Below are 27,459 nucleotides of genomic sequence, written 5' to 3' on the forward strand. Positions count from 1 at the left end.
TCTAAATGCAACCTCACCAACATCTTACACAACTCCAACATGACCCTCCCCCCCCCCTCAACTTCTATACCCAATGCTCTGTGAAGCTCAAGGTCCTAGAGTCCTGGCAACACCCTGGTAAATCATCTCTGCACCTTTCCCAGCTTAATGGCATCTTTCATACAGCAGGGTGACCAAAACTGAACACAATAAGTGCAGTCTGAAGAAGATGTTCCAACCCAAAACGTTACCTATGCATATTCTGCAGAGGTGGTGCCTGACCTGCCAAGTTACTCCAGCACTTTGGGCTCTGCGCAAGATTCCAGCATCTGCAGTTCCTTGCGTCTACAATTGGTCCATTGATGTGTATCACTGAGCACTCTCAGGATAGTGGCCCCCATCAGAATTTACGTTAGACTTTAGGCCCTTCAGCCCACTGAGTCCAGTCCGATCAGCGATCATCCGTTCTCAAACCTACACACACTAGGGACAGTTTTTACACGACTTACCAAAACCAATTAACCTACAAATCTGTGGAGTGTTGGAGGAAACCGAAGATCTCAGGGAAAACATACACAGTCACGGGGAGAACGTACAAAGTCCGTACAGACAGCACCCGTAGTCAGGATGGAACCCGGGTCTCCGGCGCTGTGAGGCAGCAACTCTACCGCTAGGCCACCTAATGGGATAAATGCCGTTTAGGTACCTGCAACTTCTTCAGTAGCGCTGCCTCTGTGTTCCCTTGCTTCGATTGTTTTGCTTTCCAGAATTGTTTCTGTGCCGAGTAACGGTTCATGGGACACACCTTGAAAAGGCAGTCTGATAAAGAGAAAACAGAGAGAAGTTCAGAAACTCGGAGGTCAACTTAGAGCGTCCAGCTTTCACACGCAACCTGGATGTAATGCAATTAATGAATCAGGGAGCGCCATTTGTATGATGCAGACCAAATGGATATATATTGCCAGTTCAATCGGGAAATAGCCAGACTCTTTAAAGTTTATATTTGGAAATTGACAAGCAGGAAAAAAAGCTGTTTTGTAAAAGAAAAAAACAAGTCTAGGAAAAAACAGTTTCCATGTAATCTCCCTGCAGTAATCAGACACCATTGTTTCTTAAGAACACAGAACAGATGCTCCCCGACTAACGACGCTTCGACTTACGATATTTCGACCGTACGATGGTGCAAACGCTGGGCAACGGTGGCGAGCCGCAGCTCGCTTACGCCCACGTGATCAGGTGTATTCAATGCTTTTCGACGTACGATATTTTCGGTTTGCGATGGGTTTCTCGGAACGCAACCCCATCGTAAGTTGAGAAGCACCTGTATGCTAGTTTATCCCTGGGTGGCCATTGAAGCAATTGCTTCTATGACACGTTGTCCAACACTCAATTGAACAATGTACCACGCAGCCTTCAGTATTTTCAGCTTGTAGTAATACCATAAACATAGCGATATTTGGGAAACAACAGTCATTGCGATCTCGCCCCCAGCACTCATTGACATAATTGTTTAGTTTAGTTTAGAGATACAACGTGGAAACATAAGGTCATAAGGTTGTAAGTGATAGGAGTAGAATTAGGCCATTCGTCCCATCAAGTCTACTCTGCCATCCAATCATGGCTGGTCTATCCCTCCTAACCCCATTCTCCTGCTTTCTCCCCATAACCTCTGGCACCCGTACTAATGAAGAATCTATCAATCTCTGCCGTAAAAATATCCACTGACTTGGCCTCCACAGCCATTTGTGGCAAAGAATTCCACAGATTCAACACTTTCTGACGAAAGAAATTTCTCCTCGTCTCCTTTCTAAAAGAACGTCCTTTAGTTCTGAAGCTATGACCTCTAGTCCTAGACTCACCCACCGGTGGAAACATCCTCTCCACATCCACTCTATCCAGGCCTCTCACTGTTCTGTCTGTTTCAATGAGGTCCCCCCTCAACCTTCTAAACTCCAGCGAGTACAGGCCCAGTGCTGACAAACGCTCATCAGAGGTTAACCAATTCATTCCTGGGATCATTCTTGTGAACCTCCTCTGGACACCCTCTCCAGAGCCAGCACATCCTTCCTCAGATGTGGTGGCCAAAGCTGTTCACAATATTCCAAGTGCGGCCTGACCAGCCCTTATAGAGCCTCAGCATTGCATCCCTGTCTTTGTACACAGGCCCTCTTGAAATAAATGCCAGCATTGAGTTTGCATTCTTTACTATGGAAACAGTATTTACGAAAGAGTTTGCTTTCTTTACGATATGGATTCCGAAACAGTCCCTTCGGCCCACTAAGTCCGTGCCGACCGCAGATTCCGACCCCGTACACGAGTTCTATCCCACACACTCCACCACAATTTATCAATGAACCAACAAACTTGCACGTCTTTGGAGTGTGGGAGGAAACCGGAGAGGACCCACGCAGGTCATGGGGAGAACGTACAAACTCCCGTAGTCGGGATGGAACCCGGGACTCTGGCGCTGGGAGGCAGCAACTCCACCGCTCCGCCACCGTGCCGCACTCCGATAACCAATAACGCGGTGACCGGTTTATGCAACCAATTTTCTATCAGGCACGGTTTCTTCAGAATGCAACTATCGAGATACAACAGGTCTGCCTGTATTTGCAATGAGGTATTCACACAAGGTGTTTAACAGGTATGTCATGAAACAAAAGGTTAACACCAAGTCATAGTGGGGGGGGTTTGGGGGAATCTTTTTCTAATCTCTTACCTCGACAGAGATGCGATTTTTTTCCCGTATCGTATCTCCGTCCGCACTGCAGCCTAACATCGAGGAGTTGGCGGCCTTTGCTGGAGACCGACTTCGAGAGCTCCACTGTGGAAGCCTGCGATCGTGGAGCCCGCGATCCCTGTCGGGGATCGACTTTGGGGCTCCAAACGTGGGTGCCTGCGGACTTTAACATCGAGGAGTTCGTGGTCTCTGGTCAGAGACCGACTTCAGGAACTGCAAGCCTTGGGAGTTGCAACCGCCCCGTCGCGGGGGCTTCGACCGCCAGCTGGGGGAGCTTCGATCGCCCTGACGACTGCCCCGACCACAGGAGAATAAAGAGGAAGAAGTTTGGACTCTATCGCCTTCCATCACAGTGAAGAATGTGGGGGAGCCGCTGTGGTGGATGTTTATGTTAACTTTTATGTAGTTGTGTGTCTTGTTGCTTTTTTTTAGTATGGCTGTATGGTAATCCGAATTTCACTGTACCTTAATTGGTACACGTGACAATAAAAGACCTTGAAACCTTGAAAACAAGAGGGCCTAGTTTTAACGTGAGAGGGGGCAAAGTTGGAAGGAGGTGCAGGGCGAATTTTGTTTTACAAAGGGCTGGTGAGTGTCTGGAATGTGCTGCCAGGGTTGGTGTTGGAGGCAGATACAAGGGGGGGGCATGTTTGGATAGGCACACTGATATGCAGGTAGTGGAGGGATACTGATTATGTGCAAGAAAATAAACGTTGGTGTTGGCATCATATTCTGCACAGACGTTGCGGGCCGAAGGGCCTGTTCCTTTGCCGTGCCCTCAAGTATCTCCAAGAGCAGGGAAGCTGGATACTTGGTGACAAATGGATTATAAAAAAACAATCCAGCAGTGGGTGGCTTCCATAAGATCATAAGTGATAGGAGCAGAAATAGGCCATTCGGCCCATCAAGTCTACTCCGCCATTCAATCACGGCTGATCTATCTCTCCATCCTCACCCCATTCTCCGGCCTCCTCCCCATAACCCCTGACACCCGTACTAATCAGGAACCCCTATCAACCTCTGCCTTAAATATCAATTGACGGCCTCCACAGCCCAATGAGTTCCACAGATTCACCAGCCTCTGACTGAAGAAATTCCTCCTCATCTCCTTTAGACGTGGCCCCTTTCGCCTTAAGGCGACGCCCGCTGGTCTTTGACACGTGCGTGGGCTGTGGCTGTGGTGTGCGTTGCCCCTTTAAGAGCAGCTGCAGCAATCGCACCTGCTGGGCTGCAGGCTGAGAGATGCGAGACCTCAGCAAAGAGTCAACAGGAAAACGGCCTTGCCGGTTTCAGTTCTGTGTCAGAGAGAGAAATCTGATCGTACAGTTCTCAATCTGCACACATGTCAGGCTGACTCACCATAACGGAGTCAGAGAGTGACAAGGCGTGGAAACAGGCCCTTTCCTCCCGACTCGCCCACACCAACCAACATGTCCCATCTACACTAGTCCCACCTGCCCGCGTTTGGCCCATATCCCTCCATAGAAACATAGAAACATAGAAAATAGGTGCAGGAGTAGGCCATTCGACCCTTCGAGCCTGCACCGCCATTCAATATGATCATGGCTGATCATCCAACTCAGTATCCCGTACCTGCCTTCTCTCCATACCCCCTGATCCCTTTAGCCACAGGGGCCACATCTAACTCCCTCTTAAATATAGCCAATGAACTGGCCTCAACTACCTTCTGTGGCAGAGAATTCCACAGATTCACCACTCTCTGTGTGAAAAAAAACTTTCTCATCTGCAGTTTTTTTCCCTGCACATCTAGTTCCACCTGCCTGCATTTGGCACATATCCCTCGAAACCCAATGTTTTAACAGCAAAAAAAACCCCAGCACCTAGCTATTTCCACACCTCATTAGATTGAGCAGGACAGGAGAAGGATGCAAGGTTCCTAGTCACGCTTCACCCGAGCAGCACGGGAACAGAGGACTGACTTCTGACTCATGGGCTGTTCCCAGGCACACACTCAGAGGCAGACCAACGGTGAACGACGCTCGTTAGTCCGCTCGTTAGTCCGCCTGACACTTGTTGGTCCCCCAGCAGAGTGAGACGTCCGTCAGACCATCACACAGACCAACCTCCCTTCCATTGACTCCACTTACACCCTCACGCTGCCTCGGCAAGGCCAGCAGCATCTTCAAGGACCAGTCTCACCCCGTCCACTCCCTCTTCTCCCCTCTCCCATCAAAGGCAAGAGGTACAGAAGTATGAAAACGCACACCTCCAGATTCAGGGACAGTTTCTTCCCCGCTGTTATCATCCTACCACAACTACAGAGCAGTCCTAAACTACTATCTACCTCATTGGAGACCCTCGGACTATCTGTAATCGGAATTTAGAAGGATGAGAGGGGATCTTATCGAAACAAATAAGATTATTAAGGGGTTGGACACGTTAGAGGCAGGAAACATGTTCCCAATGTTGGGGGAGTCCAGAACCAGGGGCCACAGTTTAAGAATAAGGGGTAGGCCATTTAGAACGGAGATGAGGTAAACCTTTTTCAGTCAGAGAGTTGTGAATCTGTGGAATTCACTGCCTCAGAAGGCAGTGGAGGCCAATTCACTGAATGCATTCAAGAGAGAGCTAGATAGAGCTCTTAAGGATAGCGGAGTCAGGGGGTATGGGGAGAAGGCAGGAACGGGGTACTGATTGAGAATGATCAGCCATGATCACATTGAATGGCGGTGCTGGCTCGAAGGGCTGAATGGCCTCCTCCTGCACCTATTGTCTATTGACTATTCTGGCTTTACCTTGCACTAAACATTATTCCCTTTATCACATATCTGTACACTGTGAATATCTCGATTGTAATCGTGTATTGACTTTCCACTGACTGGTTAGCACGCAACAAAAGCTTTTCACTGTACCTCAGTACATGCGACAGCAAACTAAACTGAACTGGAAGGTATCACAAAATGCTGGAGTAACTCAGCGGGTCAGGCAGCATCTTGGGAGAGAAGGAATGGGTGACCCTTCTTCAGACTGAACTTGAATGTTGCTGCCTGGCCCGCTGCAGACTGCAGGAGTACGTGCTAAGGAACGCTCTGAAGCTCAGTGCAGCCAACGCCAAGGCCCTGTGGGGGAGGACCACAGTCTAGAGTCCTTCCGCTGCTGGACATTGAGGGGCAGAGTTTGGTGGAGACAGACGCCCCTCAAACAGGAGAAGGGATGTCACCCCGGGGGCGTGTAAGGGAAAAGGGAAGTGCTAACTCTACTGGGCATAACATTAGCAACATTGCACGCAGAGACGCATTGAATGTTTACTTTAGTTTAGAGATACAGCACAGAAACAGGCCCTTCAGCCGCCCAAATCCACGCCGACCAGCCATCCCCATACACTAACACTATCCTACACCCACTAGGGACAATTTACATTTACACCAAGCCAATTAACCTGCAAACTTGCACGTCTTTTTGGAGTGTGGGAGGAAACCGAAGCACCTGGAGAAAACCCACGCAGGTCACGGGGAGAATGTACAAACTCCGTACAGTACAGCACCCGTAGTCGGGATCGAACCCCGGTCTCTGGCCCTGTGAGGCAGCAACTCTACCGCTGCGCCACCGTGCCACCGAATGTATTAAGAAGATAGACACAAAATGCTGGAGTATCTCAGCGGGCCAGGCAGCATCTCTGGAGAGAAGGAATGGGTGGCGTTTCGATGCGAGACCCTTCTTAAGTTCAGACATTATTAAGTGTTTTGCGCGGTTTTTGAATAAAGTTTATTTTTGAATAAGGTTTATTTTTGGAAAAATAATCTAATTCCTTGAAAAGGCAGCAGGCTGCTGCTGTTCTACTCGAATATCATTCACAGATAGGTCCAAAACTGCAAAGCCATTTGTTACTTATTAAACGCATACAACAAGTGTTACATTTTGGCAACAGTCACGATGCTCTCAGTGCCATGACCTTGTAAAATGGTACAAAGGGTAAACTCATGCCAAGGCTCTGTGGGGAAGGACCACAAGTGAAGCTTTTGTTGGATTATGTTGGAGATTTCAGTTAATGCAAAGTTTTATCAACAAGACTTCAATGACTGGAGGTTATTATATCTTATCAGGAAGGGTGGAATTTATCCAAAACAGTGGCCCTGAAGCAATATCCAAAATCCATCTGTTTGCAGCCACCAAACAAATGGAAGTTTTACAGTTAACTGTGTTGCTGCCTTAGAGCGCCAGAGGTCCGGGTTCGATCCTGACTCCGGGTGCTGTCTCTGTTCAGTTTGCACTTTCTCCCTGAGACCGTGTGGGGTTTCTTCGGGTGCTCCACTGTCCTCACACATCCTAATGCGTGTGGGTTTGTAGGTTAATTGGCTTTTATAAATTGTCCCTAGTGTGCGTGTCGGATAGAATTAGCGCAGCGGTAGAGTTGCTGCCTTACAGCGAATGCAGCGCCGGAGACCCGGGTTCCATCCCGACTACGGGCGCTGTCTGTACGGAGTTTGTACGTTCTCCCCGTGACCTACGTGGGTTTGCTCCGGGATATTCGGTTTCCTCCCACACTCCAAAAGACGTACAGGTTTGTAGGTTAATTGGCTTGGTAAATGTTTTTTAAAAATTGTCCCTAGTGGGTGTAGGATGGTGTTAATGTGCGGGGATCGCTGGTCGGCGCGGACCCAGTGAGCCAGTTTCCGCGCTGTATCTCTAAACTAAACTAGTGTAGGGTGGTGACAGAAGGACCTGTTTTCACACTGTTTCTCTACACTAAACATACCTTCAAGGCCACTCTGCCCATTAGAACCATGCTCTATCCCAAAAGAGCAATCCCGGTTATTCTTTCCCCCCCCGCCCCCCATTTCCTGCAGCACTACAACTTACTCTGCCTGACATACTTATACCTATCAAACTGCCCTTGATTTATCGCCACTCACCGACATGAGGGGTAATTTACAGCAGCCAAATAACCTGCCCCTCCCACTCCCACACTGACCTTTCTGTCCTGGGCCTCCTCCACTGTCAGAGTGAGGCCCAGCGCTAATTGGAGGAACAGCACCTGGTATTTCGCTTGGGCAGCTTACACCCCAGCGGTACGAACACTGAAGATAGACACAGATGCTGGAATAACTTCAGCATCTCGGAAGAAAAGGAATAAGTGATGTTTCGGGTCCAGTCGAAAGAAGGGTCTTGACCCGAAACGTCACCCATTCTTTCTATCCAGAGATGGGGCCTGTCCCGCTCAGTCACTCCAGCTTTTTTTGTGTCTGTCTGGTGTAAACCAGCATCTGCAGTTCCTTCCTACATTGTATGCATATCTAATTTCAAGTAAGCCTTGCATTCCCACTCTCTCCGTCCCTCCCCCTCCTTAGTCGTCCTGCTAGTTTCACTGTTCGTATCCCTTCGTTGTCACCTCTTCCACAGCCAACAATGGACCATTGTGGGCTTCACCTTTTCTTGGGTCATTGGTGCCGGCTCTGATTTGTTCTGTACCTTTTCAAACTCCGCTGACAACCTGTCTGAAGAAGGGTCTTGACTTGAAACGTCACTTATTCCTTCTCTCCAGAGATGCTGCCTGACCCGCTAAGTTACTCCAGCATTTTGCGTCTGGCTTCGGTGTAAACCAGCATCTGCAGTTGCGTCCCACATGCTGCTGAGATGTAGGAGAGAGCTGGAGGATGCAGAGGAAACCCACCTCGGCCACTGTGAGAACATAAAATGCCCCAGCAAAACCCTCGTACCGCGATGCTGCAGCATTTGTAGCGTCACTGTGCCGATTATTTCGTTTTTAGTTTAGTTTAGAGATACAGTGCAATAAGAGGCCCTTCGGCCCACTGGGTCCGCGCCGACCAGCGATCCCCGCACACTAACACTGTCCTACACCCACGGGGGACAATTTTTACATTTACCAAGCCAATTAACCTACAAACCTGTACGTCTTTGGAGTGTGGGAGGACGAAGATCTCGGCGAAAACCCACGCAAGTCACGGGGAGAACGTACAAACTCCGTAGAGACGGCGCCCGTAGTCGGGATGGAACCCGGGTCTCCGGCGCTGCATCCGCTGTAAGGCAGCAACTCTACCGCTGCGCCACCGTGCCGCCCAGAGTTTTCTCCCACTGGCGGCGATGGACGGGAGGGGTGGACCGGTCGGGTGTTGCCTCCAGCGCCTTCACGTTCGGCTACAGGAGGCACCTCCAAGGACTCGGGGGCGGTAGAGCGAGGAGAGGAGAGGGACATCGGGCCGCGGGCCTGCAGCAGCCCGGATCTAGGGCACTCCAGGACTTCCAACACCGGGGCGAGCGGTCAGGCAGCATCTCTGGAGTGGGCAGATGCGTGGCAGATGCAGTATAATGTAGATAAATGTGAGGTTATCCACTTTGGCAGCAAAAACAAGGAGGCAGATTATTATCTCAATGGTGTTAGGTTAGGTAAAGGGGAAGTGCAGCGAGACCTGGGTGTCCTTGTACACCAGTCACTGAAAGTTGGCGTGCAGGTACAGCAGGCAGTGAAGAAAGATAATGACATGTTGGCATTCATAACGAGAGGATTTCAGTAGAGGAGTAAAGAGGTTCTTCTGCAGTTGTATAGGGCCCTGGTAAGACCACATCTGGAGTATTGTGTACAGCTTTGGTCTCCTAATTTGAGGAAGAGCATCCTTGTAATTGGGGCAGTGCAGCGTAGGCTCACGAGGTTAATCCCTCGGATGGAGGGACTGTCATATGAGGAAAAATTGGAAAGACTGGGCTTGTATTCACTGGAGTTTAGAAGGATGAGAGGGGATCTTATAGAGGTGTATAAAAGTATAAAAGGACTGGACAAGCTAGATGCAGGAAAAATGTTCCCAATGTTGGGGGAGTCCAGAACCAGGGGCCACACAGTCTAAGAATAAAGGGGAGGCCATTTAAAACTGAGGTGCGAAGAAACTTTTTCACCCAGAGAGTTGTAAATTTGTGGAATTCTCTGCCACAGAAGCCAGTGGAGGCCAATTCACTGGATGAATTTAAAAGAGAGTTAGATAGAGCTCTAGGGGCTAATGGAATCAAGGGATATGGGGAGAAGGCAGGCACGGGTTACTGATTGTGGATGATCAGCTATGATCACAATGAATGGCGGTGCTGGCTCGAAGGGCCAAGTGGCCTCCTCCTGCACCTATTTTCCATGTTTCTATGTGACGTTTCGGGTCACGACCCTTCTTCAGACTGAGAGTCAGGGGAGAGGGAAACGAGAGATATAGACGGTGATGTAGAGAGATATTAAACCAAATAAATGAAAGATATGCAAAATAGTAACGATGATAAAGGAGACAGGCCATTGTTAGCTGTGGGCTAGGGGTCAGACGGTGTCCCTGGAGAAATTACCCCCTGAGTTACTCTAAGTGTAAGAAAATAACTGCAGATGCTGGTACAAATCGAAGGTATTTATTCACAAAATGCTGGAGTAACTCAGCAGGTCAGGCAGCATCTCAGGAGAGAAGGAATGGGTGACGTTTCGGATCGAGACCCTTCTTCAGACTGATGTCAGGGGGGCGGGACAAAGGAAGGATATAGGTGGGGACAGGAAGATAGAGGGAGATCTGGGAAGGAGGAGGGGAAGGGAGGGACAGAGGAACTATACTGAGTTACTCCAGCTTTTGGTGTCTATCTTCCAACACGTGGACTGGACTTTGGATTGCTTGCATTTAAAAAAAAATTTAAATGGTGCCAAAATGGTGACAAACGTGCATTTGTGGGCTGTGCAAAACAATTTCATTGTGCTGTGCACACGTGACAATAATGAACCACTGAATCCACTGCAAATAGTCTGAAGAGCCTGTCCAATCCCTCCACAGATGCTGATTTCCTGCAGCACTTTGTACATTTGCATTTTGGAAGGAACTGAGAATGGTGAATAAATAACAAAAATAGGCCAAAATAAACAGGTGGCTTCGCCCTTGAAGTGATTGTGTGGTAATTAACTATTGTTCAGTTTGAACGGGCTTCTTGCATCTTAGACAACAGGCAATAGGTGCAGGAGGAGGCCATTCGGCCCTTCGAGCCAGCACCGCCATTCACTGTGATCATGGCTGATCATCCACTATCAGCACCCCGTTCCTGCCTTCTCCCCATACCCCCTGACTCCACTATCATTAAGAGCTCCATCTAACTCTCTCTTGAAAGCATCCAGAGAATTGGCCTCCACTGCCTTCTGAGGCAGAGAATTCCACAGATTTGCAACTCTCCGAGTGAAAAAGATTTTCCTCATCTCAGTATCTTCCTCATCTTATGTTATAAATGCCTCAGTCACGTCAGAGAGTTCTCAGTGAAATGACTGGATTCAATCTCTCCGCTGAAACAGGTTTTATTTAATAAGATAAGGAAGCCTACATAGACGAAGGTAGACACAAAATGCTGGAGTAACTCAGCGGGTCAGGCAGCATCTCGGGAGAGAAGGAATGGGTGACGTTTCGGTCGAGACCCTTCGACGGTGGCGCAGCGGTAGAGTTGCTGCCTTACAGCGAATGCAGCGCCAGAGACCCGGGTTCGATCCCAACTATGGGCGCCGTCTGGACAGGGTTTGTACGTTCTCCCCGTGACCTGCGTGGGTTTTCTCCAGGATCTCCGGTTTCCTCCAAAGACGTACAGGTTTGTAGGTTAATTGGCATGGTAAATGTAAAAATTGTCCCTAGTGGGTGTAGGATAGTGTTAATGTGCGGGGATCGCTGGCCGGCGCGGACCTGGTGGGCCGAAGGGCCTGTTTCTGCACTGTATCTCTAAACTAAACTAAAGAGATGCTGCCTGACATACTGAGTTACTCCAGCATTGTCCACTATTACTCCAACCTTCGATTTTAACCAGCATCTGCAGTTTTTTCCCTACAAGGAAGCCAACATATCTGGCCTGATACAAACACAGCAGATTAAAAATTGCTTTATTAGTGTTGTAGAGAGGTTAGTGGGTCACACTTGCACTCTGTAAAATTCTTTGTTAAATGAAGATCGAGATCATAAGACATCGGAACAGAATTAGGCCATTCAGCCCATCGAGTCTCCTCTGCCATTCGCTCATGGCTGATCTATCTCTCCCTCTCAACCCCATTCTCCTGCCTTCTCCCCATAACCTTTGACACCCGTACTAATCAAGAACCTATCAATATCCCTCTTCAGACTGAGGGTCAGGTACCTGGACTATCAGTCTAATCAAGGGTCTTGACCCGAAATGTCACCCATTCCTTTTCTCCAGAGATGCTCCTTGTCCCGCTGAGTTACTCCAGCATGTTGTGTTTATCTCCGGTGTAAACCAGCATCTGCAGTTCCTTCCTACACCTGTCAATACCCATTGATTTGGCCTCCACCGCCAACTGTGGCAATGAATTCCACAGATTCACCACCCTCTGACTAAAGAAATTCCTCCTCATCTCCATTCCCAGTGCTTTCGGGCAATTTTTAAATCAAAAGTGATTTAAATTAGTGTTTAATTATCAAACACATGGAACTGGAACAATGAAATTCTTACATGCTGCAGTGTTACAGGCACGTTAAATGCAACACAACAAACCAATATATACAATCTTTAACATTTTCATATTTTAATTAAAATTGTCCCTAGAGTTACTGATAGTGTATGAGGATCGCTGGTCAGCACAGACTCGGCCGGCCGAAGGGCCTGTTTCCGTGCTGTATCTTTAAACTAAACTAAACTTGGGCGGCTGGACTGTGGAATTTAGCTTATTAGTTTAGAGATACAACATGGAAACAGTAGGCCCTTCGGCCCACCGAGTCCACCAGTTCACACTAGCTCTACCTTATCCCACTTTCTCATCCACTCCCGACACCCTAGGGGGCAATTTACAGAGGGCCAATTGACCTACAGACCCACTCGTCTTTGGGATGTGGGAGGACACCGGGTCTGTGGCGCTGTGAGGCAGCAGCTCTAGTGCAGCACCACTGCGGCATTTGTCAATGGACTCACACTGTGCAAGCAGGGGCGGCCACGGTGGCGCAGCGGTAGAGTTGCTGCCTTACAACGAATGCAGCGCCCGAGACCCGGGTTCGATCCCGACTACGGGTGCTGTCTGTACGGAGTTTGTACGTTCTCCCCGTGACCTGCGTGGGTTTTCTCCGAGATCTTCGGTTTCCTCCCGTACTCCAAAGATGTACAAGTTTGTAGGTTAATTTGTTTGGTAAATGTAAAAATTGTTCCTAATGGGTGTTGGATAGTGTTAATGTGCGGGGATCGCTGGTCGGCGCGGACCCGGTGGGCCGAAAGGCTCGTTTCCGCGCTGTATCTCTAAACTAATCTAAACTAAACCAGCAGCTTCTTCCTCATTAACGAGCATAAATCCCAGTTCCCGATCTTAACCCAGACTCGCTACCACAGACACGTCCCCTTCCCAGTTCTCCCACTGGTCTTCCTGTCTCCGACTACATCCTATCTTTGTCCGGCCCTCTCCCCTGATATCAGTCTGGTGAAGGGTCTCGACCCGAAACGACACCCATTCCTTCTCTCCCGAGATGCTGCCTGTCCCACTGAGTTACTCCAGCATTTTGTGTCTACCTTCGATTTAAACCAGCCCATCCACACCTTGGCCTTTTGGATTTCCTCCAGGAAGTTGTGCAGTTTTATTTTTCAAATAGCTCTTTTGTCAGTGGTCATAAATGGGCTGGGATTCACAGCCCTGGAGAGAGAGGGAACTAAAATAGTGTGACACAACTTCCTGGAGCAAATCCAAAAGGCCACGGTGTGGATGGGTTGGAAAATATAATCTGCCGTTAATAAAACATCACAAGCACAAAACAAACCGGCTTCTTCCCCTTATCCAGCCCCTCCGAGTCCAGAATAAATTTTTACCCACTTATTTCCTCTGACTTAGGAGGCCCATCAAATAGGATCATAGAATCTATAATACAGAAGAGCAGAATCTTTAGGCCATTCAGCCCATCAAGTCTACTTCGCCATTTGATCATGTCTGATCTATCTTTCCCTCTCAACCCCATTCTCCTGCCTTCTCCCCATCACCGCTGATACCCATATTAATCAAGAATTTCAGCCTTAGAAATATCTATTGACTTGGCCTCCACAGCCTTCTGTGGCAGAATTCCACAGATTCACCACCCTCTGTCTAAAGAAATTCTTCCTCATCTCCATTCTAAAGGTACGTCCTTTTATTCTGAGGCTGTGACCTCTGGGCCCTAGATGTTCCCACTACTTGAAACACCCTCTCCACATCCACTCTTTCCAGACCTTTCATTATTCAGTCAGTTTCAATGACATCCCCCCTCATCCTTCTAAACTCCAGCGAGTACAGGCCCAGTGCCATCAAAAGCTCATCATATGTTAACCCACTCATCCCCAAGATCATTCTCGTAAACCTCCTCTGGACCCTCTCCAGAGCCAGCACATCCTTCCTCAGATATGGGGCCCAAAACTGCTCACAATACTCCAAACGTGGCCTCACCAGCACCTGATAAAGCCTCAGCGTGACATCCTTGCTTTAATATTCTAGCCATCTCGAAATGAATATTAACATGACGTGTGCCTTCCTGACCACAGACTCAACCTGCAGATAAACCTGTTGGGAATCCTACACCAGCACACCCACGTTCCTTTGCGCATCCGATTTCTGGATCCTCTCCATTTGGAAAATAGTCCACGCCTTTATTCCGACAACCAAAATGCACGACTCCACACTTTGCTGCACTGTACTCCTCCATCTGCCACTTCTCCGCCCACTCTCCCAACCTGTCCAAGTCCATCTGCAGGGGCTCTGCTTCCTCAATGCAGTCAGTCTGAAGAAGGATCCCCACCTGAGCCAGTGCCTGTCCATGTCCTCCGGAGATGCAGCCTGACCCGCTGAGTTACTTTATGGATTTTTTTTGTAAACCAATGTTTGAGGTTCCTTCAAGTCATACAGTGGGGAAACAGGCCCATCAAGCCAACTTGCCCACACCGGCCAACATGTCCCATCTACACTAGTCCCACACGCCTGCACTTGGTCTATATCCCTCTAAACCCGTCCAATCCATGTGCCTGTCCAAATGTTTCTGAAAGGTTAGTCTGCATAGCCTGAAGAAGAGTCCTGGCCGAAGTCACCACCTATCCATGTCTTCCAGAGACGCTGCCTGACCAGCCGAGTTACTCCAGCACTTTGTGTTTTACTCAAGATTCCAGCACCTGCAGGTTCTTGCAACCCTTGCTATCTTTTACATCTATCCAGGCAGAAGATGGTCAGGTTGTGCAAGCGATGGCCTTCATTGGCGTGATTACTAGCCGATGCTCACGTCCGTGTGGGCGTCACGGTGGCACAGCGGTAGAGTTGCCGCCTCACAGCGCCAGAGGCCCGGGTTCCATCCTGACTACGGGTGTTGCCTGTACGGAGTTTGCACGTTCTCCCCGTGACCTGCATGGGTTTTCCCCAGGTGCTCCGGTTTCCTCCCACACTCCAAAGGCGTACAGGTTTGTAGATTAATTGGCTTGATCTCAAGTCAAGTCAAGTCTATTTGTCACATACATATACAAGATGTGCAGTGAAATGAAAGTGGCAATGCCTGCGGATTGTGCTAAACTACAAAACACAATAGAATTTTTTTTAACACAAAAAATAAATTAATACAGTAAATTAAATTAGTCCCTGGTGATATAATAGTTAACAGTCCCGATGGCCTGTGGGAAGAAACTCCGTCTCATCCTCTCTGTTTTCACAGCGTGACAGCGGAGGCGTTTGCCTGACCGTAGCAGTTGGAACTAAATGTAATGATCTAATGTAATGTTAATGGATCTAAATGTAAGAATCGTCCCCAGTGTGGGATAGTGTTCATGTTTAGTTTAGTTTAGAGATACAGTGCGGAAACAGGCCCCTTCGGCCCACCGGGTCCGCGCCGACCAGCGATCCCCGCACACTAACACTATCCTACACACACTAGGGACAATTTGTACATTTACCAAGCCCATTAACCTACAAACTTGTACGTCTTTGGAGTGTGGGAGGAAACCGGAGCACCCGGAGAAAACCCACGCAGGTTATGGGGAGAACGTACAAACTCCGTACAGACAGCGCCCTTAGTCGGGATGGAACCCGGGTCTCCGGCGCTGCATTCGCTGTAAGGCTGCAACTCTACCGCTGCGCCACCGTGACCGCCCTTGTGCGGGGATCGCTGGTCGGTGCGGTCTCGGTGGGCTAAAAGGCCTCCTTCCCAACTAAAAAACGAAACAAAACCATCTGAACCCAAAGCAAGGCGACCAGACCACTCTCTGAATAATGGTGGGCATCTGATACTTCCTCCATCACTTTACCAACGTCTCCCCAGATTAAGATCCCCTGCCACAATTGCCAGCCAAACCGACAACAGCAAGCTGACTGTAAATACAACGATAACAAAACTCAGATACGTGCCACAACATGCCTAGCACCCTCACCACAGCCCATAAGTCACTGCTGCTTTTTCTCTTCGCCCTCATGAAGCAAGTAGTTCCTTTCCACACCTTGTAAAATTAGCCTGTTCAATCCAAATGAAAAAATAATGCACCACTCAACCTTCTATTGTTAATCCTTCTGATATATTAAACCGCAAGTGGGTCAAGTACAATTGAACGAGCGACTTGACGCATTCATCCTTAAAATCTAATACACTCTGCCGCCCAGTCACAGGTAGAACAGCACCTGATGGTTCCTGCCATTACTTCAGTTTAGTTTAGTCTAGTTTAGAGATGCAGCACGGAAACAGGCCCTTCGGCCCACCCAGTCCGCGCCGACCAGCGATCCCCGCACACTTAACACTATTCTACACACACTAGGGACAAATTACAACATTGCCACTAATTAACCTACAAACCTGTACGTCTTTGGAGTGTGGGAGGAAACCAGAGCACCCTGACCTAACCCATGCAGGTCATGGGAAGAACACACAAACTACGTACAGACAGCACCCGTCTCTGTGACAGCGTGGATTTCCTCCAGGTGCTCCAGGTTCCTCCCACATGCGTGTTTGCAGGTTTGAGAAACAGGAAACTGCAGATGCTGGTTTACAAGAAAAAGACTTGTTCTATGCGGGTCAGGCAGCATCTCCGGAGAACATGGATAGTTGAACATGGTGCCACTCCATGTTCTCCAGAGATGCTGCCTGACCCATTAAGCTATTCCGGCACTTTGTGTCCAGATTTGCAGATTAATTGGCTTCTGTAGTGTGCAGAGAGTGGGATGCAAAAGTGGGATAGCATGGAGCTAGTATTGAATGGGTAATCGATGGTCGGCGTGGGCTCGGTGGGCCGAAGGGCCTGTTTCCATGCTGCATCTATCAATCGATCAATCTATCAATTTCAGGGAAGGGTGGATACCAACACAGTTGAGATGAATAAATTCAACTTATCCATGGTAACCAAGGTGTCACACTAGTCCCATTAGCCTGTGTTGTAGGGGAAAGAATAGTGAGGGCTGAGAACTAGTAAATAGGGATGTGGGGTGTGCTAATGTGTTGATAGGGAACCACAGACAAAACATAAAAGTGGAGTTGCAGTTGTACAGGGCCCTAGTGAGACCACACCTGGAGTACTGTGTGCAGTTTTGGTCTCCAAATTTGAGGAAGGACATTCTTGCTATTGAGGGAGTGCAGCATAGATTCACGAATGGCGGGATTGTCGTATGTTGAAATACTGGTGCGACTAGGCTTGTATACACTGGAATTTAGAAGGATGAGAGGGGATCTTATTGAAACATATAAGATTATTAAGGGAGGAAACATGTTCCCAATGGTGGGGGAGTCCAGAACCAGGGGCCACAGTTTAAGAATAAGGGGTAGGCCATTTAGAACGGAGATGAGGAAAAACGTTTTCAGTCAGAGAGTTGTGAATCTGTGGAATTCTCTGCCTCAGAAGGCAGTGGAGGCCAATTCTCTGGATGCTTTCAAGAGATAGATGGAGCTCTTAAGGATAGCGGAGTCAGGGGGTATGGGGAGAAGGCAGGAACGGGGTACTGATTGAGGATGATCAGCCATGATCACATTGAATGGCGGTGCTGGCTCGAAGGGCCGAATGGCCTCCTCCTGCACCTATTGTCTATTGTCACATGGAATACAGCAGTGATGACACCCAAGTTGCAGGGATTTCATTGACTGTTATGGCATGCACTCGTCCATCATTGTAACAGAGAGCTATCAACTAGGTTCAGGCGGCGCGGTGGCGCAGTGGTAGAGTTGCCGCCTCACAGCGCCAGAGACCCGCATTCCATCCTGACTACGGGTGCTGGGTGTACGGAGCTTGTACCTTCTCCCCGCGACCCGCGTGGGCTTTCCCCGGTATCCTCCCACACTCCAAAGACGTACGGGTTTGTAGGTGAATTGGCTGTAAATCTGTAAATTGTCCCTCACTACCTCAAACCATTAGAGACTCCTCCTCACTCACCACATTCAAAACATCACTGAAGTCTCACCTGTTGAACACTGCCTTCAACCACTGACCGTCACCTCACCTTGTTCTTCCTTTTCTGTTCGTTTATTTATTTATTTTTATGTTTTATTTACCCTGTAAAGCGTCTTTGAGTTTCCAGGAAAGCGCTATATCGTATCATATCATCATATCATATATATACAGCCGGAAACAGGCCTTTTCGGCCCTCCAAGTCCGTGCCGCCCAGTGATCCCCGCACATTAACACTATCCTACACCCACTAGGGACAATTTTTACATTTACCCAGCCAATTAACCTACATACCTGTACGTCTTTGGAGTGTGGGAGGAAACCGAAGATCTCGGAGAAAACCCACGCAGGTCATGGGGAGAACGTACAAACTCCTTACAGTGCAGCACCCGTAGTCAGGATCGAACCCGAGTCTCCGGCGCTGCATTCGCTGTAAAGCAACAACTCTACCGCTGCGCCACCGTGCCGCCCAAATGTAATGTATTATTATTATTATTATTATTATTATTATTATTAGTGTGTGTAGGATAGAACTAGTGTGTGGGGATCGCTGGTCGGCGCGGACTCAGTGGGTCAAAGGGCCTGTTTCCACTCTGTATCTCTAAACTAGACTAAACTAATAAACAAAACGGAAGGTTTCGGTTTATTATCGTCATGTGTACCGAGTTACTATGAAAAGCTTTGTTTTACATGCTATTCAAACAGATGAGACATATCACACTTAATAGGCAGTTCAAACTCAAATACAGTAGATAGAGCAGAGGGGAAGATACAGAGTGCAGATAGACACAAAATGCTGGAGTAACTCAGCGGGTCAGGCAGCATCTCTCCCGAGATGCTGCCTGACCCGCTGAGTTACTCCAGCATTTTGTGTCTACCTTCGATTTAAACCAGCATCCGCAGTTCTTTCCTATACAGAGTGCAGAATATAGTTCTCAGCATTGTAGCGCATCAGTTCCAGAGACAAAGTCCAATGTCCCCAATGGGGTAGAGTTGAAGCTAGGATAGTACCCTAGCCTATGGAAGGACCATTCAGAAACCTGATTACAGAGGGGCAGAAACAGCAGCATTGGGCAACAGGCCAGGCCTCAGCCACAAAGTAGCACATTTATGCTTTCCTGAAGTCACACAACACGGAAACAGGTCCTTCAGTCCAACCTGGCCATGCCAACCAAGATGCCCCATCCACACCAGTCCCACCCACCTGCATTCGACCCATGTCCCTCTAAACCTTTCCTATCCACGTAACTGTCCAAATGTCTCAAGTGTTGGACAATAGACAATAGGTGCAGGAGGAGGCCATTCGGCCCTTCGAGCCAGCACCGCCATTCAATGTGATCATGGCTGATCATTCTCAATCAGTACCCCGTTCCTCCTTCTCCCCATACCCCCTGACTCCGCTATCCTTAAGAGCTCTATCTAGCTCTCTCTTGAATGCATTCAGAGAATTGGCCTCCATTGCCTTCTGAGGCAGAGAATTCCACAGCTTCACAACTCTCTGACTGAAAAAGTTTTTCCTCATCTCAGTTCTAAATGGCCTACCCCTTATTCTTAAACTGTGGCCTCTTGTTCTGGACTCCCCCAACATTGGCGGCACGGTTGCGCAGCGGTAGAGTTGCTGCCTCTCACCTCAAACCTGGGTAGACACAAAATGCTGGAGTAACTCAGCGGGTCAGGCAGCATCTCAGAAGAGAAGGAATGGGCTACCTTTCGGGTCGAGACCCTTCTTCAGACACATTATGTCCCCTGGGCTTTGATCCTCTTCGTCTGGGAAACATTTACCCTATCAATTCCCCTCATGATTTTATACGTCTCTACAAGATCACCCCTCAAACACTTGCATTCCAAGGAATAGAGAGACCTAGCCTGCTCACCCTCCCCTTATAGCACAGCCCCTCAAGACCTGGCAACCTCCTCGTGAACCTTCTCTGCGCTCTTCTCAGCTTCACATCTTCCTTCCCATAGCAGGGTGACTGAGACGGAACACGATGCAAGTCCACCATTGATGTCCTGACAACCGGTGGCCCGGCACCTCCTTTAATCCGGACAAAATGAGGAGAAAGCACTTGAAATCTCCCCCCGGAAGCCCCTTTGAAAATCTGATGTTCCTAGTCCGATGAGGTGAGGTGTCCGATCTCTGCCTCGTTGGGATTTTCGTGGCCGATCGGTGGGTCGAATTTGCTCGTGGCAGCCGTGGTCGGCTCTGGAACACAGTCCGGGCCGGAGCCAGCAGGACCATTCCCATAGCCGGCACACCACACCGGTACCGTTGGTCTTCTAGCGGAGCCCGTGACCTCTCTGTTGGTCCGGCACAAAGGATAATCCGGAAAAGCTCTGGAAGCAAGGCTGACTGAATATTGGTGGAGGACCCGTACTCCAAATGCGACCTCACTAACGTCTTCCACAAGCTTTCTTTCTTCGGCCGGCGAGCCCGCGCCCACCAGTGATCCCCACACACTAACGTGGGCGGCACGGTGGTGCAGCGGTAGAGTTGCTGCCTTACAGCGAATGCAGCGCCGTAGACTCAGGTTCGATCCTGACTACGGGTGCTGTCTGTACGGAGTTTGTACGTTCTCCCTGTGACCTGCGTGGGTTTTTTCCGAGATCTTCGGTTTCCTCCCACACTCCAAAGACGTACAGGTATGCAGGTTAATTGACTGGGTAAAAATGTAAAAATTGTCCCTAGTGTATGTAGGATAGTGTTAATGTGCGGGGATTGCTGGGCGGCGCGGACCCGGTGGGCCGAAGGGCCTGTTTCTGCGCTGTATCTCTAAATCTAAACGCTATCCTACACACACAACCTACACACCTGCACGTCTTTGGAGTGTGGGAGGAAACCGGAGCACCGGGAGAAAACCTACCCGGTCACGGGGAGAACGTACGAACTCCGTACGGACAGCACCCGTAGTCAGGATTGATCCCGGGTCTCTGGCGCTGTGAGGCAGCAACTCTACCGCTGCGCCACCGTGCCGCTCACACTAGAGCAGTAAATACTCTACTGGTATGAAATTGGGACGTGGGAGGATCAATAAGCATTTAAGGGGTGGCACGGTGGCACAGCGGTAGAGTTGCTGCCTTACAGCGATTGCAGCGCCAGAGACGCAGGTTCCATCCCGACTACGGGTCCTGCCTGTACGGAGTTTGTACGTTCCCCCCGTGACCTGCGTGGGTTTTCTCCGAGATCTTCGGTTTCCTCCTACACTCCAAGGACGTTCAGGTTTGTAGGTTAATTAGCTTGGTATAAATGTGAAAATTGTCCCTAGTGGGTATAGGATGGTGTTAATCTGCGGGGATCGCTGGTCGGCGCAGACCCGGTGGGCCGAAGGGGCCTGTTTCCGCGATATATCTCTAAACTAAACTAAACTAAACCACCACCTCTGAAGGCCTGAGCACCATTTAGAAGGGGTGGAAAGGTCGACACACTGACGAGCCGTCACTCTGCCGGATCACTCACCGCGGAACTTCTTTGGCGGGTTGGTTAGGTCTCCGGCGTCCGGCTGCACCACACACCGGTCATCCACCAACCTGCAAGGGAAAGTCACGGCAGTCAGCTCAGCCAAATACACACAAGGTTACTCTCGAGCCGTGGCAAACACCAAGACAAACATTTAATCTGCTGCTCAGAAGCGATTTACCATAACAAAACTAAACTAATCTAAACAATGGTGAAAAGTCATTTACAACTAATTGTAGACTTTCGAAGAGCTCCCCCTCCCCTCCCCCCACTCACCATCAACAACACCACAGTCACATCTGTGGAGTCATTTAAGTTCCTTGGAACCATCATCTCCAGGGACCTTAAATGGGGGGGCCACCATCAACTCCACAGTCAAAAAGGCCCAACAGAGGATGTACTTCCTGCGGCAACTGAGGAAACACAATCTGCCACAGGCAATGATGGTCCAATTCTATACTGCTATCATTGAGTCCGTCCTCACCTTCTCCATCATGGTCTGGTTTGGCTCAGCCACCAAGCACGACATCCGGAGGCTGCAACGGATCGTTCGATCAGCTGAGAAGGTTGTTGGCTGCAACCTTCCCCCCATTGACGAACTGAACACTGCAAGGGCCAGGAAGCGAGCGGGCAAGATCATCTCTGACCCCTCTCACCCCGGCCACAAACTCTTTGAAGCACTTCCCTCTGGAAGGCGACTCCGGACTGTCAAAGCAGCCACAGCCGGACATAAAAACAGCTTTTTTCCACCAGCAGTAGCTCTACTCAACAGTAGCCTCCTTTTGCCCTGGTATTTTATTTCATTCTTCACATGTGTAAATTATAATGTTTTATTCAATGTTTTATATTTTATTCTTAATTGTTTACTGTAAAGCACCAAGGCACATTCCTTGTGTGTGTACATATCTATATCTAGATATATATATATATATAAATAAAAATCTCATTTTGTATATATATATATATATATATATATATATATGTGTATGTATGTTCCTGAAATACAGCCAAAACGGTACACGACAGTGCAACAATTTTAGGGGCATCTTACTCACCATTCACCTGCAGTGTGCAGTATCAAGTTTCATTAAAATTGTCGCGCTGTCATGTACCATTTTGGCTGCTTTCTGCCAAACCAATTGTTCAAGTGCTATTGATGCCATTTTGATCCAATGCTCCCGTGTGCTCCGTTGAACGATGACTCCTGAGGTAAATGCTCAAATTTTCTTCAAGTTAAAGTTTGACCACTCAATAATATTAAGATTGTCAATTGACAGAGTGCATTATGTAGAGTGGTGATAAGGTTCGAGCTCAATGCAGCTTCCACTGCGGCTCTCCGCAGAGCACAAGGTCACCTTTTCCAGGTCCACTCTGACCTCGGCCCTGTCCGTTCCAGCTAGGCCTGTATTGTTCAGTAGAAATCTCCCACCAGCCATGGGTGAAGAGGCCACTGCGACTTTTGCTGACCTGCGTACGATATTCACAAAAAGCCGGAGTAACTCAGCGGGACGGGCAGCACCTCTGGAGAGAAGGAATGGGTGGCGTTTCAAGTCGAGACCCTTCTTCCTTCCTGCACTACATACGATATTATTGTGAGAAAAAAAAATCGACAAAAAACCTCACGTGTTTTGATAGTGGCACGGTGGCGCAGCGATAGAGTTGCTGCCTCACGGTGCCAGAGACCCGGGTTCAATCCTGACTATGGGTGATTGTCTGTACGGAGTTTGTATGTTCTCCCTGTGATCGCGAGGGTTTTGTCCGGGTGCTCCGGTTTCCTCCCACGCTACATAAACGTACATGTTTGTAGGTTAATTGGATCAGGTAAAGAAAATTGTAAATTGTCCCTAGCGTGTAGGATTGTGTTAGCGTGTGGGGATCACTGGTCGGCACGGACTCGATGACACATGTTCCAAATTAGCTCCGGAAATTCAGAACCATAGGCCAAGTCGTGTTGTGCATCGACACTTCATGCTGCCCTGGGAAAGCAGCCAACATAATCAAGGACCACTCACTGCCCCGGTTATTCCCTCTTCTCCTCTCTCCCTGGGAGTGTCACAGAGTGTGCCTTTAGCCTGAGAAATGGCAGATTTCCAATCAGATTTTAAAAAAACAGATTATATGTAAAAGATATTCTTGCATTCAGATACACTCAGTGCTTCCCTTACAGATTTCCTCATTTTTGTTTGCTTTACTTGCCCTGGTTACATAGTTCAGCAATTATGTTAACTGTATGAAGGTCCACTTTGCTGGGAAAAGACAAACGATTCTAACGTAGAACAATAGCATTAGCAGTTGCAAAGTTTGATTGTAATGATGCAGACCGGGCAGCATTGGCAATCTTTGTCCCTTGCGTTCAAGGGAAGTGGGAATCAGTGGCAAGAACAACATTTAGGGCCGCCTAACTAGAGCTGCCAACTTCCTCACTCCCAAATACGGGACAAGGTGACGTCACCGCTCCAGCACCCTCACCCAGCCAGCGGCCACGTGCTCCCGCTCCACCAATGGTGGCCGCCCGGGTAACGCCTGATCGAGGTTGCGTAGCAACCCACCTCCCGGCCCGGGCGGCCGCCATTGGCGGAGCGGGAGCACGTGGCCGCTGGCTGGGTGAGGTCACGTGGGGGCGCGGGGCGGTGACGTCACCTTCTGTCCCTTATTTGGGAGTGAGGAAGTTGGCAACCCTGCTAATACGGGAAAAGGGTGGTCCCGCACGGGACAAACTAATTTAGTCCAAAATACGGGATGTCCCGGCTAATACGGGACCGTTGGCAACCCTACCAGGCCCCCACCAGCCAATTTGAGGCCTACAAAACAAACTGCTGGAGAAACCCAGAGGTCAGACGGCCTCTTTGGAAGGAAATGGGCAACCACAGCTTCGGGTTGGAATCTTTCTTTAGACTACAAACAACAACTTGTATGGGGCAACAAGGACCTGCAGATTGTGGTTCTCAAAAATAACCCTCTAAACCTTTCCTACCGGCAAAGTATCTTTTAAATGTTGTGATAGTACCCGCCTTAACGACCTCACTTGACAGCTCGTTCCATACACCCACCCATAGGTACAGCACTTTGGTCAACGTGGGTTTAAAATGTGCTTTTATAAATAAATTTGACTTGACTTGACTTGACCTCCTCTGGGTGAACGAGTCACCCCTCAGGTGCCCGTTAAATCTTTCCCCTCACACCGTAAACCTATGTCCTCTGGTTCTTGATTGACCCTGAGCTCGGTGAAACACTCTGTGCACAGTGGCGCAGCGGTAGAGTTGCTGCCTTACAGCGCCAGAGGCCCAGGTTCCATCCTGACTACGGGTGCCGGCTCTACGGAGTTTGAACATTCTCTCCGTGACCTAATTGGGTTTTCTCCGCGATCTCCGGTTTCCTCCCACACTCCAAAGGCGTACAGGTTTGTAGGTTAATTGGCTTTGGTAAAATTGTAAATTGTCCCTGGTGTGTGTGGGATAATGCTGGTGCAACAGGATCGCTGGTCGGCGCGGATTCGGTGGGCCGAAGGGCCTGTTTCCACGCTGTATCTCTAAATGAAACTAAATTCACTCTGTGGATTTAGTTTCATTTTCATTATCTTTTACAAGTTCAATTTATTCATAAATCTACCAGCTACAGACTGAACAGAATTCTTTACTTCCAGAATTTTAACAGATTCTGAACTCTCAAATGGCCAGTGATATCTGAACCAGTTCTACATCGTAAGCTGAACACAAAGTGCTCTGTGGTGGTAATGGACAGACGACGTTTTGGGTAGGGACTCTTTAGACTTTAGAGACACAGTGCAGAAACAGGCCCTTCGGCCCTCTGAGTCCACACCGATCAGTGATCACCCGGCACACCAACACAATCCTACACACACTAGGGACAATTTTCAACTTTACCAAAACCAATTAACCTACAAACCAGCACGTCTTTAAAATGTGGGAGGAAACCGGAGCACCCGGAGAAAACCCACGCAGGTCACAGGGAGAACGTATAAACTCCGTACAGACAGCACCCGTAGTCGGGATGGAACCCGGGTCTCTGGCGCCGTGAGGCAGCAGCTCGGCCGCTGCGCCACCGTGCCACCACTTCTCTTTGTGAAGGAGCTATGGGTGAGTTCACTCCAGAGACATGCTGTGAGATGAGATGCCTGGACATGAGGCGTGCCCAGCACAAAGGAGCTGAGGGGAAATGTTGACATGTTCACTTAATCCCGTCTGCAGAGTAACAGAGCAGTGATGCAGGGCAGGCCACACTGACAAGGTGAATCACTCACACGGATATGTTAGCTCCAAACCTCCCAACACCCTTCACCTCTGTCATTCCATCCACACCCAGAGGCTGCTGGATACTGCAAGAGTGTTTTATTGTCATCTGTCCCAAACAGAACAATGACATCCTTACCTACAGCAGCACAACGGAGTGTGTGTGTGTCTGTGTGTGTCTGTGCGTGTGTGTGTGTGTGTCTGTGTGTGTCTGTGTGTGCGTGTGTGTGTGTGTGTGTCTGTGTGTACGTGTGTGTGTGTCCGTGTGTGGGTGTGTCTGTGTGTGTGTGTGTGTTTATGCAAACATATACACACACACACACCTGTACACACAATCGACTCACGCGCATCTATACACACACACACATTATATATACACACATATACACACAGATACACATATATATACACACACACATTATATATACACACACATATACACACACACACACACACACACACACACACATATATATATATACACACACATATGTGTATATATAGATCCCTTTGATGTAGTTGGCAAGTAGTCATGGGACCGCACAGCATGCACACAGGCTTTTCGGCCCATCATGCCTCCACTGACCACGCCCCAAAATTTGGCCCACAGCCTTCTATGCAGAAGCAATTCAAGTTCTGGTCTCGAACGTTACAGGATTTGTTCCACTACCTTCCATGCTTTGGCCTATAAAGTCCTAACCCAGTTGCTTCTTAAATGTGTGAGAATCACTTCCTCCACCGACCCCCTCAGGCAGGGTGTTCCTGATTGCAACCACCAGCGAATTCTTCCCTCGCTCCATTATGAGCCATTTAGTTTTAACGTAAACCTGATCCTCTGGTTTTAGGCACTTCTGCTATGGGGAAAAACAGTTTCACTACCATAATTTCCTCATAATTTGCATACCATCACATTTCTTAAATTTAGAATTTAATTTGAATTGTTTGGCACATTGGCCTTCATCAGTCAGGGTATTGAGTATAGAAGTTGTGAGGTCATGTTGCAGTTGCATAAGACGTTGGTGAGACCACATTTAGAGTACTGGGTTCAGTTCTGGTCACCATGTTATAGGAAAGATGTCAAGCTGGAAAGGGTACAGAGAAGATTTACGAGGATGTTGCCAGGACTAGAGGGTGTGAGCTTTAGTGAGAGGTTGAGCAAGCTGGGACTCTACTCCTTGGAGCACAGGAGAGTGAGGGGAGATCACATAGAGGTGTACAAAATCATGAGAGGAATAGATTGGGTAGATGCACAGAGTCTCTTGCCTAGAGTAGAGGAATCGAGGACCATAGATTCAAGGTGAATGGGAAAAGATTTAATAGGAATCTGAGGGGGAACATTTTCACACAATGTGTGTGGGTGTATGGAATAAGCTGCCAGAGGAGGTAGTTGAGGCTGGGACTATCCCAACATTTAAGAAACAGTTAGACAGGTACATGGATAGGACACGTTTGGAGGGATATGGACCAAGTGCAGGCAAGTGGGACTAGTTGGGAGATTGTTGGCCGGTGTGGCCAAGTTTGGCCAAAGGGCCTGTTTCCACACTGAATCACTCTATGACTGGACAGCGTGGGTGTGTGTGTGTGCGCGCGCGTGTCTTATGTGCGTGTGTCTTGTGTGCATGCGTGTGTGTGTGTGTGTGCGCGTGTGTCTTATGTACATATGTTTACTCTATATTGTACTCTATAAAGAATACAATAAATGAAAAGGTTCA

General features: G+C 48.7%; 1 protein-coding gene across 1 annotated transcript in view; it reads right to left on the reverse strand.

The window, feature by feature from the left end:
* The window catches only part of itpr2 (inositol 1,4,5-trisphosphate receptor, type 2), a 222,025-nt gene that overhangs the window by 159,079 nt on the left and 35,487 nt on the right, over window positions 1-27,459 (reverse strand). Inside the window, 2 exon segments of the mRNA XM_078420082.1 lie at window positions 686-798; window positions 21,498-21,568. Coding sequence (XP_078276208.1) covers window positions 686-798; window positions 21,498-21,568 — 184 coding nt within the window.

This window comes from Rhinoraja longicauda, chromosome 23, assembly GCF_053455715.1.
Source record: "Rhinoraja longicauda isolate Sanriku21f chromosome 23, sRhiLon1.1, whole genome shotgun sequence".
NCBI lineage: Eukaryota > Metazoa > Chordata > Chondrichthyes > Rajiformes > Arhynchobatidae > Rhinoraja > Rhinoraja longicauda.